This window comes from Cyprinus carpio, chromosome A23 (assembly GCF_018340385.1).
Source record: "Cyprinus carpio isolate SPL01 chromosome A23, ASM1834038v1, whole genome shotgun sequence".
Lineage (NCBI taxonomy): Eukaryota > Metazoa > Chordata > Actinopteri > Cypriniformes > Cyprinidae > Cyprinus > Cyprinus carpio.
The window spans coordinates 1,058,705-1,074,464 of NC_056594.1; the positions used below are offsets into that span (position 1 = coordinate 1,058,705).

Genomic DNA, 15,760 nt, shown 5'->3' on the forward strand with positions numbered 1-15,760 from the left:
GTGGTTTTCAGTCCTGGTCCTGGGGACCCACTGCACTGCTGAAAACTGAAGGGAGACCTTTTAGTGTCTGTGACAACAGGTTTACAAACCCTTCTTATTACAAATCTAGTGAAATGCTAGAAACATCTGTCCAAACAAATCTGCAGAGTTTATGCAATTCCAGCAAAACAAAACATTAGAGATCCTTTGTGTTATTATGATATGCATAAAAATATTATCGGTGCATTGTGAAACTGTAGCCGGGCAGATTAGACTATGGAGTCTAAGTAACTAATGGGAAACACTAGTAAATAACTACTCTTTAAAAAATAAAGGTTCTTTATAGAGGAAGATCTTTTAAGAGCTGTTCACAGAATGGTTCTTCAGTACAAACCATCAATGTCAATAAAAAACTGTAATTTTTATGGAAAGGTTTTTATGGAACCATTGATGCCAATTCCCGACCAAGTAGTTTGTAAACATTGCAGCGTCTCAGTGTGGGCGGGGCTTAGCTGGAGGCCAAAAGAGGCACGGACGCAATGTTGACAAGCGTAAACTAGCACGTTTTAGGAGGGATTTATTAAACATGGATGCAGAAGAAGGTTCGGAACTGTCCGAATATGTACAGTCACTGACTCTGCGGGACCGTAACAAAAAATAATAATAAAAAAAAAAGTGGGAGTTAGCATACATTTATCAATTAATTCAGTTGATCACTCAGTTCACTGACCAAACTGGTTATCTGACCAAAATATAATGACGAGTGGATAACATTACAGTAGCCTAATTTATTTATTTATTTATTTTTTAGCTAAGCCTGGTGTAGTTCTTGTATCTTGTTCTCATTGGAAACATTTTTTAACCAGGTTTTGGATATTTCCTAGACAACATGAATTACTTTCGGGTGTTTTGGGGAATTTTGTCAAGGCTTATTGTCTAATGTAACCTATCGCTGGGCTAACTATGATTAGCAATGTGGATTATTTTAAGAGACCATTCAAAGGATGGCACACACATCTATTGCTGTATGTTTGTTTAACATTTAAGCTAGCTAGTGCGCTGAAGGTTGGCGACTTTTCACCTATAAAACATAAACTTGCTGATTTGTACTAGCTAAACCAACACACCAGTACATATGCATAGATTATTTTACCTAATATGAAGTGTGCACTGCAAACACGAGCATTATTTATGATCGTCTCTGTCTAGTCTGCACGCCCGTATTGCATTCAAACACAATTGTCTTCTTGATTTCTGTGAAGGAATGTCGGCCGGGATCCGGTGAAACTTTAGTAGTTTTGAACCAAAAGTGCTGTTCCTTCTATTCTGGCAGCCATAAAAAACACAACAAGACGACATTTTAAAGTCAAAACCTCAAACTTTTAGTGCGCCTGCTATGAGTTCTTCCTTATGTTTTGCCTCCAGCTAGAGCGGTGACGTCACAGTGACGTAGGCGATTAAGGGGTCTATAAGACATCTTTATATTTATGAGTGTAGTGAAAGTCCAGACAGAGCTCCATTACTACTTACTTGCAATGCAACAGTCGTTTACATCATCAGATCTCGTTAGATCATCTTGTCACATTAACATCCTCCACATTTCTTTTCATTTATCTGCTTATATTTTCTGCATAATGATGCATTTAAAAGTTAACAAACAAATGGATGTTTATAAAAGTGTATACTGCTGTTGCAGATGAAATATAACACAGATAACATTAAATAAATATTTTTTGACCAGGTTAAATGTTGATTATTAGTAACTCAAACCCCTTTATCTAAACCTCTCTACTTTACCATCAGCTGCGATGTTTGTAGTTTTTTAATGCTTTTTGTTCGTGTTTGTAGTTCTTAATCAAATCATTCCCCAAAGCGCAATGGATTGTGGGTAATATAAGCCATTACCAGAGAATGTCTAATATGGGCTCTGCCATTACAGTGTGCACCGATCCACACTTCAAAAATCTACCTGATATAATAGTAGACCATCTGGGGACTTTTGGCGTACTCTTTTCAACATACTATGCTTTGGGACACTTATTTTAATCTCACATACTATTTAGGATGGATAATATGAACATTGGGACGCAGGGAAAGATTCAGCCCTTTGAATGAATGACTTTTCTTCTTTTGAGGATTTTATGGCAGTTGACAAATGGTGCATTACCACCACCAACTGGACAGGAGTGTGAAGCGTTATCCGATTTCCAATTTATATTATAAATATCCACATTTTTATATGTAAATATTAATATATAATACAAGAAAATATCTGAGTTACTTTTTCAAATAAGTAACACCAGTTGCTCTGTTTTCTCATGTAATGACTGACTCTAGTGTCTTCATGTTGAGAGAAATCAGGAGTGAGTGCAGATGCGTTGTGTGAACATGATGTTACTGTAGATCTAGACTAAACATGCATTAACTCACCTCACTCGCACAAAAACAGATTCAGTATTCCTAGAATTGAATAAAACAGTCAAATGCAAACTCAGAATATGACACAAACCTGCAATAATATTAAATAACACAAACATCCTTTATGTATTTCATTCAGTTTTATTAACCAGTATTTTTACTGCTGACCTTCAATTATCAACCATACTAAGCAAAAATGACTTTAGATGAACATTACATTTGTCTTTCTTTTATGTTTTCTTTCTTTTTTTTCTGAAGAGAGAAAAATTAGGTCAAGCCAGATGAGAAAAAGTAACGCTAAAATAATGCAATGCAGTACTTTCCATAAAAAGTAACTAAGTAACATAATTAGTTATTTTTTAGGAAGTAACGCAACATTGTAATGCATTAAAAGTACCTTTCCCCAACACTGGTCCTGTTTAATGTTTCCCATTTCTGTGAATAATGACTGATTTAAACCTTGTCCAATTCAGAGGTGAGTGATTGCAGTATCTTCTTTCTGCTTTGTTAATTATAGCTCTATAGTTCTGTAGTGAACACACACAAATCATTTGTTGTTATTTTCTTTATGCTCGCCTTGAATTTTGGAACATTTATTGCATAGCTGCAGATGTCCGACCCGAAATACAATCCTTAGAACCATCTGTAAATATATTCAGACACATTCTGCTCTATATATTGCTGAACGACAACATATTTTGGGACAAATAGCCTATTGTTGTTGTTCTTAGATCAACTCTAGGCATATTTACTAACTATGCCGATATATTTGTCAGTACAACAGTGGTGCTAATCAGTGATGCTGTATGCAGCATTTTTAGCTCATTACAATGACTTGCCGCCACCTACTGGCTCATTTCATTTTCATTAATTAAAATAATAATAAAAAAAACATTAAATATTCAATTAAAAATAAATATAAAATTAAAAATATCTAATTGCAATATTTAGCAGCTGTAAATGCAAATGCACTAAAGTCACTTCTCAGCCACTTCTGGTGTGCAAAGATGGATTTTGTTGATACTGGTTTCATAAAAAAAAAAAAAAAAAAAAAAGATGAATACATTCAATAAGGTTATATATATATATATATATATATATATATATATATATATATATATATATATATATATATATATATATATATATATATATATATATATATATATATATTTATTTCTATTTTTGTGTATGTATTTATATATTCTCTAGATTTGGGCTTATTCCCGGATAATTTGTGTAGCCTATCTTTCACTATATAATACAATATTATAATATAATGCATTTATAATATAGCTTATAATATAAGCGGCTGCACAAGTCACTCATTCTGATTTTCTGAACTCATTAGTTCTGCATTATCTGGCTATTTCCTTGGGACGATTTGGGACATTTGGGTTGTTTTTGACAAAATAGTTGCTTAAGGTCCAGGCATATGTATTTTTTGTATTAAAATAAACGCACACCCTTAAACAAACAAACAAACAAACAAAAAAACCCTGGGGCGGTACGCTTTCAAAGGGTACTGGCCCTCTGTAGGTATACGCATCTTTTAGGTAAATAATGCCTTTTTTGGTACTTCACCAACAGTGACAGCATTTGCACCTTTTTTGAGAGAGCTTCTCTGTCTCGAGGCGCGTGCACGACAGTCGACTGCAGTAATATTGGTGGTGGTTTTCGGTTAGGCTAAATGCGTTTTAGTATTATAGAATGGAAACTCGCTAAACTCGCTTAGTTGCTTAACTTCACTGTCCTGAACAGACAGATGCGTGCCATTTAGTCTACTGCTCGAATATGAAATCAGTTATCAATTACCGATGATGAACAACAGTAAAACGAGGGAGCAGCGCTAGCTTTAAGGTGTTTATTTGCATCGTTGTTCTTTGATTTGCATCTGTGTACTATGGTTTAGTACAGACACGTGTGTTGATTTGTTCTGAGGGAATCACAGTTTCCTGTTCGCTTGACTCAGAGTTGACTCAGTTATAGTGAATCAGTTTTGAAAAATGGCGGGGGATTGTGTCTGTGCTGCACTTCCTTCCTCTGCCTTCATTCAGAAAACGAATGTTCTGCTCCACTGTCTGTGCTCGAGACAGCCCACCGTGTTTGTGTACCAAGAGTGATGTTCAAGTGTGTGTGTGTGACTCAGACTGAAGCACACACACCCGGGGAGATGCGGTGCTTTCCAAAAGAGTTTGTTTAGTCATTCATTTACCTTTATCTTCCCTCACGGAAAATAACCATAGTTTATCGTAGTAAAAGTGTAGTAAGCGTGTGTTTTGGTGTATTGATTACCATTTGTATAACCACAGTTTTACTACTAATAATACCATGGTTAAACTATGGTGAGTGTAGCAAAACTATGGTTACCACGGTTTAACTAGTAACCATGGGTTTTGGTTTTATTTCTGGTAAAACCATGATTAATTTTCATAAGGGTTCTTGTGTAAATGTCCCATAAGTAAGAGTTCAGTCCCTTTAAGTCAAAACTCTTATTATTATTATTATTATTATTATTATTATTATTATTATATAAGTGTTACCATCTGGGAATTTAAGGAGTAATGCAAGACAGAGAATATTTGTGAACTAAACACACAGTGTGTGAGTGTGTGTGTGTGTGTGTGTGTATGTGAGAGTGTGTTTGTGTGTGTGTGTGTGTGTGTGTGCGAGTGTATGTGTGTGTGAGTGTGTGTGTGTGTGGGGTGTGTGTGTGTGTGTGCGAGTGTGTTTGTGTGGGGTGTGGGGGATGGAAAACATGGCAGGAAAAGCAGGAAGTGCATGGAGAAATTTGGTGAGTAGTTAGAGTGCCAGAAGAGCACATGCTGAGCAGAGAAGAAAAAACAATACAGCTGTTCATTCATACTTCATCCACTGCGTATTGCTGAAGGTACATATGTGAACATGACAAATGCTTCAGAAAGAGCAGCTTCAGTGCCCTTAAAAACAACCTCACACAAGATAATAGAAAGACAGGAAGCTGAAGGAAAACACCTGAAATGTTTTGTGTTTGTCATCGGAGTCTCCCTTTTTAACTTTGTTTTTTTTCATTATCAAATTTCAGAACGACTCCACTTCATTAAAAAAACAAAAACATAATTCGATCAGTGGATACTCACTGACTCACAGTGACTCGTCTGTAAACACAGAGAATGGGGGAGTTAGTCATATTAGCATGTTATATCAGTGGCATGGTTTTGCATTTAAAAGATGTCTCAGTAGACCAAATGGCCCATTGTGAAAACACAGGACAGTAAAATGTCCCAGAGGCTGTGCTAAATGGTGCTGTTTGCAACACAATGAGCATATTGGCCAAAGCAGGGTGCCTGCAGCTGCAGCATCACACCTTGCTTTGTGTTGTAAATGTAAAGAAATCTTAGCCCACAGCCTTCAACAGGAAAAGACCAGCCTCTCACAAGTCCCAGGACTCCATCTCCTTAAAGCTTCTCTTTAAATGCATGCACTGATGTTTGATACATCACATTGTTTAATTATGTATTATAATGTTGTTTCTATGTTGGTCAGTAACTAAACATGTTGTTGAGAGCTGAATTTGCAACTTTGAGCAAAAGTTTACTATTTTGTGAGGAACTGACCAACATAACTTTAACTGGACCCAACAAATACAACACGGTGAGATATTGCACTTCTTCAGGAAGAAAAGTCTTTAGTTACTGAGGCGGTGAAGGAGATGCAAATCAGCATTGTCGTTTGTGTCCCAGGACATCCAGAGATGTTCTGCTGTGTGAATCCTGCTCTGATATTAAATAAATACTGCATGCATGTGAACGTGACTGTAAGTGCATCATTATACCATATGTGAGTAATGTTGGTCTTGATGATGAATATGATTTTGTTACTGGCTCTCATATCTGATCAATTGTTTGTTATAACTAAGAAATAAGGGTTAGTTCACCCAGTTCTGACATCATTTATTCACCATGTATGTTCTAAGCCCGTTTGGTTACATTGTCATTATCTATCATCAAGACTGGTCATAACTTCGTCAGTTAGCTACATAAAAAGTTAGACTGGTCTAATATTAATATAAAAATGTAGCTTAAGCTTGATTACATACTTGTAAAAAAAAATAAAATAAAAAATGTTGCAACTGAAAATGCACAAATACTACAACAAAAGATAATAGGCGTTGTACTGAGGCATACACAAATACAAACTAAGACACATCTCTATGAGACTTTGAATACATTTTTGTTACACAAAACTGAAAATGAGAATGTTTTCAAGCTTTAAAAATAAAAACTCGCCTCTTGTAAATGTGTACATTTTTGCGTGCGATCCTAAAATAAAGAGTGTAACAATGCATTTAAGAGCATTCTTCTTCTAAACACGAGGGGGTCGGTAACACGCTTACGAACAGAAGCGGTCGGTCGTGATTGGCAGGGCAGCGCCACCAGTGCAGCTCATTGGTTACTGACAATTCAAACGCACGTCCTACCCACTGTCCCCGCCCCCTCGGCGTATTTCCGGTGTGGAAGACCCCGTGAAATGCCCCTGAGTCTCCCGAAGGCGAGTGTTGTCTTTCATTCATCCGCAGCTCGCGCTGGTTTACACGCTTGGACGTCGTCCCGACCGCTCCGTATAAAGGGTACGTTTTAAACCTATCTTCTCTCATTTCAAGCTGACTTTAGATGTGTTCGCTCTCCGCAAAAACAGGAAGACAGAGAGGGGTGTAATTGTTTGTTTTAAGGCACAGTTGAACAGGATTATCAAACACTAATCATATTGGCGGGCTCGTGCGGCGCGGTTTTCGTTAACTTACAGCATACACCAAGTTTTCGTAAGTTTATGCAGTCCACACCCTTCTCAAAGATTTTTTTTTTTTAAATATACCGCAAATATTGCAATCCCTTTAAAATATTTTTTTGAAACAAAAGGCCAAAATGGTTTGCTTAAAACCGTTCAAACGGTATTTCAAACAAAGCAACTGTGTTTCGCTTGGTCTTTATTTGCTATATTTGCTTTTTTCATTATTATAATTTTTTTTAATCGATTAAAGCTCTTCGCAGTGTAAACAGTCGAGCCGTGTTTTCACGCGCTCGGGGATTTAAAAGGGCGCGAATCTCGCGCTGTGTTCGTGTTCCGGTTCCCTCTGGAGCTGCGGGGTATCCGTAGAAACCTCCGTTCGCCTTTGAGCTTTCTCTTTTAACGCTTCGCCGCAGCACAGCGAGCCTCCGGCGGATCGCACATCTACTATTTTAAGGTATTAATATCCAATTGTTTAAACGGACACGCCGCGATGTAAATACGTTCGCTTTGTAACCGACATTGTGTGGGGCTTGAGTTCGCGCGAACTCGGGCCTAGCGCGTGCTGTAAACAAACGGGAAGCCGGTCGTTCCGTGCGCTCCTTCATTACACGCCATGTAAAGTTAATTTCTTCTTCATTTTGACCAAACGGCCGCCTAGTAATTTGTTTAAAGTATCTGTACTTTCACCTGATATCGTGTTTGTTGATCGATTGTGTTTGTCGCGCGACTCTCTTTGCATGCAGCTTTGCAGTGAGGCAGAATGAGTGATTCTGGCAAGGACACAGTGGCCCCTAAAGAGAAAGACGGAGCGGAGAAGAGAGGACGTGGAAGACCGCGAAAACACCCACAGGTAGTGCACTGCTTTACATGGGGCGTTGTGGTTTTGAATGGGTCGGTGTGCTTCATATCGATGAGATCGAAACACTGCCCTTAGTTTGTATTTTGGGCTAAAATGATGCCTGCAAGTGTGTTTTGTGCTTTATTTTTGGGGGGTCTTGCACATGGGCATTTTTTTGAGTGTGCTCCTTAATCTCGTAAAGCGTTTAACTGATAGGCTATGTCAAGATCTTTGTTTTGGTGCATCTTCAACCCCATTGCAAACGCTGGACATGTGTAATGGTCATCTGTAGTGGCAGAATGACCAAGGCCTGTAACATGATCTCTTTAAACCAGCAGTAACCCACTTACTGTTGCAGCTGCGCGCTGATTGGCCGCTGGGAAATACCAGCATCTGATTGGTTCATCCCGCTGTCAATCATTAGGGCCTTAAGAGTGCATTGGGTTTAAAGTTTCTATTACTTGCTCATGTAATCAGAGCCTTTGAGTAGTAATCCATGGCCACCATCATATCATACAAGATGGATTACTTATTATGCATCACTGTCTTGGCTTCTTTAGCATATATGCATATATAATATATATATATATATATATATATATATATATATATATATATATATATATATATATATATATATATATATATATACACATACATACACACACAGTTAAATGTTTTAAGCATTTGTAAGATTCATGTTAATTTTTATACATTTAAGTGGGCAACAGCCATATGTAACCTGCTTAAATAGCTTACTTTCAGTATATTTCAGGCCTTTGTCTAGTCATAGGATGTAACTGCATTTTCAGTAAAGGTTTTTTTATTACTTTTTTTATTACTTTATTACCCTTTTTTACTGTCCCACAATCCAAATCACCTTTCCAGGCTCTCTTTGGTATTGTGTAGTTGTTAAACTGTCAAATGACTGAAAGGCTATAAATGTTAACAAGTGTGCTGTTATTTTGCACACTCTTCTCTCGAAGTCAAATGACGTAGATGTTAGTCTATATTGATGTAAACTTGGTTTCCTGTCCTTGAGATGCACAGCAGACTTCATATGCATTATTTACTATTAGCTCACACCATCCGCTTGCATAGATCTGACAGGATATACTCTTTACGCTGACCCTGAGCTGCTCATTTAAATGGTATAACACTGATCGTTGGTCTGCAGTGTATTTGATTCTCTTTTGGCATCCAATGACTGCATGCCACCTGTTGGTCTAAAAGTAGCAGCCAGTTGTGTTCACTGTGAACAGCAGATGCTTGATACGTTATCCATCAGTATATGGTAACCAACAGTTTACTCATGTTTGTGTACAGAGATTTTTATTTAAAAAAAAAAGTAAATTCTGATTATTTACCCTTTTCAAGGTTCAGCAGGAGGCAAGTGGATCTCCCACACCGAAGAGGCCTAGAGGAAGACCAAAGGGCAGCAAGAACAAGCCAAGCTCCACTGCATCTCGGGGCAAAGTGAGTAGAAATGTCTCAGTGGTTTTGTGCACAACTACCACCTTTATGATATTGCCATCGAAGACCAGAAACTGACAAACCTGCATCTGTTTTCTGGCTCTCTATTACGGATCAGAGTTCTTTATTGGCATATATGGCCATGTATATAGTAGGGCTGGGCAAAAAATAGATTTTTCGATTTAATATTTTTTTTAAAAATGATGTTGATTTGATATCGATAGGGCTGTGACCGGCGGTAGAACACGTGACGTCACGCACTCTACGCACACTTATGTATACAAGTGTAATAACAGTAATAGTTGCAAATTGTTTTATAGACTTTGTCTATGGTAATTTACAAATTACCTCAAACGCCATACACAGCGTTTCCTTTAGATTGGCTGGTTTGAGTGCAGGAAAGTAGTTTATGTATTCAGCAAATTAATTGTGTTGGGCGATGGACCTTGTTTGAAAATCAAACACTACATCGCCGATCTGGAGTCATCTCCATTCATGTCACCCATCCACGTCTGTACAAGTGTCTTCAAGTTCCCATGATCACAAACGCCTGGCTGGTCAGGTTTGGTGAGGCTTAGTTTCTCCAAACTGCCGCGTTGCAGCAGGTTTGTCTAGTGTCTACACGGGACATTTGAACTCTGTGTCAGTGCCTCGTAAATAGTACGAGGCACTTTACTGTCAGGGATTTGTCCTGTCGTGTAGTGCTGCATCCACTGTAGCATCACTGATTGATTATAATGAATTCTATAGTATTTTGTAGTCGCGCCGCTCATGTCCTGCAGACAGTGTGCATTTAACTTTCTTATTTAGGCTACTTTCTTGTTTAACTTATTTTTTTTTATATTTATTTGTGTTTTGCAGGCTGCGTATTCACTGACGGAAGTGCTAAAATACACACGCACTTTTGTTAATAGATGATTGAGCCTCATTTATTATTAGTCTTTAATTTTTATATATAATATGCGCGCATCAAAACCGTAGTCGGTTCATTATCACGCTAGGGCTGGGCGATATATCGCATGCGATGATCACGCGCATTTCGTCAGTTTACAGTTTACTGACCAAATGCGCGTGATCATCGCATGCGATATATCGCCCAGCCCTATATCACGCCCTAGATATCGATTCTCAAAAGCCACGAATCAGTCTTTTCTGGTATTTATTTCAGATGTCACCCTCTTATTTACCTTGCGCAGTGTTACAACAGAAAGCCTGTCACTCGTTCAGTGCTTATGGCAGAGATACTGTTGACAAGAACCAACAACAAAGCAGTATGCGTGATTTGCAGTGCTCAGGTAAAATTCTATCGTAATATTAAAAATCTGCGGAAGCATTTGGTATCACACGTAAAGGCACCATAATTTCCGCCATGAATGAGTGAGTTTTGTTTACACAAACGCAGAGGACGCTCGTGGTGCTTTCAGCCTCTGTCGTCTCACTATGATATGAATACATCAATTTCACCCCCAGCTGCTCTGAGAGACAATTAGCATTTAAGCATACCGTTTAATCTGACGAAACTACTGTTCATATCACATACAGGTTCCTCACGGCAACCCGTCAAAATAAGTTTAGTTTCACGTGAAGAAATTGACACACATTACTATTTAGCAGTCTTAAGACTCAATGTAACGACAATGCTACAACTACTACTAATAAATATTAATAAATCTTTATTTTTAAAGGAATAATCACATTTTTCTTTTTAATTTTAACAATAAACCTCTGTTGTGCAGCACTTTGTTTGCCAAAAAATAAAAGGGTTTTTCATTTGATAAGGATAAATTAAATTTTATGCCTTCATCTGATTACCAGAAAAATTAAGAACATTTTATATGGCCCTATTATTGTTCTAAAAAGGACCCTATTCAAAAAAAGAAAGGTTTTAAATGCAGGCCTGTGGCTCTTAATTTCTTTTTATAAATTCACCATTTGTAAAATGTTTACCGTTCATTTTTTAGAAATTTAATAGCATTTGTATTAACTATATTCACTGAATGTAATCAAAAAATAAAACTGAGAATCGAATCGAGGCATCTGAATCAATACCCAGCCCTAGTATATATCCACTGTTGCTGACGTGGCGTTAAATCATAACTAAATACTGGCATCTATGGTTCCATAAAAAACGTAACATTCACAGAACCTTTTTATAGCACAAAAACTTTTTTATAGAGGGATTTGTTTTTATTAAATTTTTTTAAAAGGTTGTCACGTAAAGCATAAAAAAGAGGTTCTTCTTTTGGGAGCATAAAATGGTGGTTCTATGGAATGACCGCAAACCCCAACTGTTGAAACCTTTAATTTAAGAGTGTATTTGTTTCTGTATTTTCCACAAGTGTAAACATGCCTGTTTACAATCAGTTTCTTGGCTCCTCATCTTTGGTACATCTTATGATCTGAACAGTCTTGTTTTTACGTTAGAGCCTGCAGATAAAACCAGTTGCTCAATTCCGGTTGAATCTTTTGACTTCCTGCTGGCTTCCTGTGGCGTAGCAGGCACTGAGCATTGCAGGTGCACGGGCAGCAGTGCTGTCTCTGAGATGATGACCCCACCCCCTGCTTCTACCCTTCCTTCCCCTCCATCTATTGTCATGACGACAGCTGACCCACCAGCCCTTCCCCCCATATGCACGCTGCCTCTTCCTTTTGTTTGTGTGTATGTGTGCGCGTGTGGCCGTTTCTCTCGCCCGCTTGTACCAGCTGTCTCTCAGCTCCGGACCAGGTGGCCGGCGAACTGAAGTGCACTGCGAGCTGCTCATGTCCGTTTCCAATATAATAGCCAATGAACTCGCTGCCCCTGGGCCGCCTGCCAGCACGAGTCCAACAGCGCCCTCTATTGTTCAACTGCATGCACAGCACCTTGTTTATTCTCTCTCTCTCTCTCTTTCAGAAAACGGCAACTGCCTCGGCACCTGCAGGGACGAAACGCAGAGGACGGCCCAAGAAAGCAGTGAGTTTTCATTTGTTTTCCGTTTGGTGCATTTCGTGTGCCATTATAGCAAAAACCACAAGGCTAAATGGGTGTGTGTGTGGTGGGAAGTTGCCACGGGCAACAGCAAAAATATTTGGCTGATTCTCATGAGGGACTTCTTGCAGTTCTTTCTCCCCCTTTGTTTCTCCTGTAGGTCTTGTTTATAAGAACAGATCAAGTATCTTGAAACCTTTATGTTGTTAAGTCAGTTTGGCATGTAATCAGGCAGAGGCCAGTGCCGCCCCCCGTTTCCTCGACAGCTCACTGTGTAGTCATCAGCCCCGTGTCTTTGTGCTGCATTCCTCTCACATGAGGCACGGTTCTGGCACTGGGTCCTAGTTTTCCTCATTCAAACATGTCCGCAGGAATCCAGCGAGTTGAGTCACACAAACCTTTGGCTTTGAGTCACACTACAAGTTATATTGTGGCCAGGCTGGGACGTTTCCTCCACTTACTCATTCACACTAAGAAAACAGGAGGCAAACTGTTAAAAACCCTTTGTGACTTATGTTTAATGCCTTAGGAGAGGAGTGTTATCACATGTGCCCCCTTTGAGCATTTCCACAAAGTGTTGGAGTTTGCATCAGCCTCACTGTGACCCATAGTTACCTAGAAGACCGTTTTAAGTTATTAATGCAAGTTATGAGTCAGCAAGTCAGTGACTCTCTGATGTAGTTTAGTATCTTAATCTTTTCCCTTTTTTTTTCTTCTCTCAGATTTGAAATAATAGACAGCAGTTGACACACATCACCTCAAAAAGTAAAGAAAAACAAATTGCACTTACAAAGAAGCCTGTAGTCAGGGTAGGGCCATATTTAATTGGACAAGAATGAAACTGAGGCTGAGAGGGACTGAAGTACAGTGTGTTATAGGTTGTAGTGCTTAATATACTAATTGTTCAGCTGACGAAATGTCTTTCTGAAAACTAAGTAGGCAAAACCTCCATGGTACGGTTGTGAAAATGACATGACTAAGGAGTGTGTGTCATTGTCCCTCACAACCTGGTTTTCATCCACATGAAATTCAATACGGCATCTAACCCCATTGAAGTCTGTTGCATTCTGTTGTAATTTGCATGCTGTCATGCAAATGTAAATGTTAATCTCTCACCTGACTGTTTGCTGCCGTCTGTCTCTTCAGGAGAAGGAGGAGCAGCCATCTAAGTCCTCTGAGGAGGAAGAGGAGGAGGAAGAAGAAGAGGAGGAAGAGGAACAGTAACTAGCAACTTGTGCTACCTCACAATCCAACGTTGTTTCTTCCTGTTGACCAGAGCTGGACTGACCCTCCCCACCCCAATTCCCCCTCTTTCCTTTACACTAGTGCAACCCTCACCCTCCAATTCACCTTTACGCTCTAGCGCCCCCTAGTGTCAGGGAGGCTTGCACACTTCATGCGCCTTCTCTGTGTAACACCACTGGAAAATGACTCAAAATACTGTATGTCCATTCATGGATGCATGCACACGTGTATGTGTATGTCTCGCACTCAATGGGTAATTGGTCGAAAGTGTCTGTCATTATACTGGACAAAGATATGCTCTGATGGCGGCTTGACACAAAACGATTTGCAAAATACTGAAGTTTTCTCTTTTCGCAAACAACAGTTTCAGGCCTAGAGAATTCAAGTTTATTTTTACATGTCTAAATCTAAAATATGGTAGGTTGTGTGAAATTCATGTTGTGTTCTGGACAAAGGTGAATTGACCTACTCGTTGTTTTTACTTGGGTTGTGTGTGCGTGTGTGGTAACTCTGTCTCCAGTTATACTTTTAGCTACTCCGTGATTTAAGCTAGAAATAAAATGAGCGTATTTTTGAGTGAGCATAATCTAGAGGACTTTTAACTTGTAATCAACATATCATTGAATGCTTTGTTGTGAAACTTTTTTTTTTTTTTTTTTTTTTTTTTTTCCCTTATTTTTTGTGCCCTCCGCCGACTCGCCACCATGATTTCACAGATTCCCGCAATAAATTTACTGGCACGCAAATGCTACGTACGTCGTCAGTTTCTGCCCGTTCTCCGTGTAGGTCAGCTTACTGGTTGTGCTAAGGAGCTGTTTGCTTTTCTGGCTATGTTCAAAATGTTGTTTTTGGAGGAAGATGATTGGTATTAATTTCGGAAATGATTTTTTTTAAACCTCCAACTGGTCCTTCATCCAAAAAAGGCACAGCAAATGATTTGACACCAGCAGTGCTTTTAATTTTATCAGCCCCTAATCCGTGAACTATACATGCGAACATGAATCACTAAACTAGAAAATGCTACATCATTCCTTTCCCAGCTGTGTCACTTCTGTCCCATTACAGTCCACTCAGACAACTTTTGCTTGATGTGTTTTGGGATTTTGTTTCGTTTTCTTCACATGCTTTTTTTTTTATTTTTTTTATTTTTTTTTTTGACGTGTTAAATTCCATGTCAGGGAACGCTGATCGGTCCAGTGACTGGGTCTCCTCTCAGAACTTAATGCTGCTACAAACATGGTTAATTAAACCCGGAATACTGCAACCAGGTCAGTTCTACTCTGGACTTGACCGTCACGTTCATACCTCACTTTACAACAGCCTATGATGGATTACTCTTCTCTTTCCTGACGATGTTCAACTGGTCTCAGTGCAGCCTTTGGCAAGCGTGTTTTTGTTTCTTTCCAAGTGCAGTGTCTGATTCATTTACAGCTGTCTCCAGTGTGGGTTTTTCGTTGCTCCTTTTTGTTTTGTTTTCAGCTGATTTTGCTTACAGCAGTGTGCATCAATGAACAGAACTTTTCATCTAAACGTCTGGACACACCACAGGAATTACTGCATTGGGTCAGAGAGATGCAAAACATTCACAGACTGTGGTAGAGATACTGTTTGTGTGTTTTTAGTTTATTTTTCTATACATGCGTTTGGTGCACTGAATTGACTTTTTGATTTGTTATATCATGGACAAAATGATTTAGTGTGGCACCTGAAGGTCGGGGCTTTTTTTTTTTCCTTTTTTTCTTCTTTCTCTCTCTTTGTAATAAACTATATCCTGCTAGTTGCTTAGCCCTGAGCCCCTGTTTAGTAGATCATGATGGTACTATGGCTGTTTGATGCAGTGTTTTTAACATGCCCCTCGGTTATACTGATGTCTTGTTTTTATGTGCCCGTGCACACAACTGGTTTGGGATCAGTCTTTTCAATGTATACACTCTGCATTTTCTATTGTGGACTGCAGGAATTTATATTCAAAATGGTAATAAAGTTAAGGATTCGTACATATTTTTGTGTGGCTGTATTTCTTTAAATTATTAATTAGCATTGGGCAGCGGGCAAATGGCAGGAGCTGC

General features: G+C 38.8%; 1 protein-coding gene across 4 annotated transcripts; it reads left to right on the top strand.

The window, feature by feature from the left end:
- Positions 1 to 6,848: 6,848 nt before the first annotated feature.
- On the top strand, positions 6,849 to 15,690 carry LOC122135058 (high mobility group protein HMG-I/HMG-Y-like). 4 transcript variants are annotated; one of them, XM_042712534.1, is made up of 6 exons: positions 6,849 to 7,006; positions 7,911 to 8,017; positions 9,383 to 9,481; positions 10,686 to 10,688; positions 12,372 to 12,431; positions 13,593 to 15,690. In XM_042712534.1, exons 2-6 carry the CDS (start codon positions 7,928 to 7,930, stop codon positions 13,668 to 13,670), a joined length of 330 nt encoding a protein of 109 aa, XP_042568468.1. In that variant the 5' UTR covers positions 6,849 to 7,006; positions 7,911 to 7,927; the 3' UTR covers positions 13,671 to 15,690. The 4 variants fall into 4 exon arrangements, with proteins under 4 accessions (XP_042568468.1, XP_042568469.1, XP_042568467.1 ...); XM_042712535.1 differs by lacking the exon at positions 10,686 to 10,688 and having other exon boundaries at positions 6,850 to 7,006; XM_042712533.1 differs by lacking the exons at positions 6,849 to 7,006; positions 10,686 to 10,688 and adding an exon at positions 7,041 to 7,198 and having other exon boundaries at positions 12,370 to 12,431.
- The last annotated feature ends 70 nt before the right edge of the window (positions 15,691 to 15,760 follow it).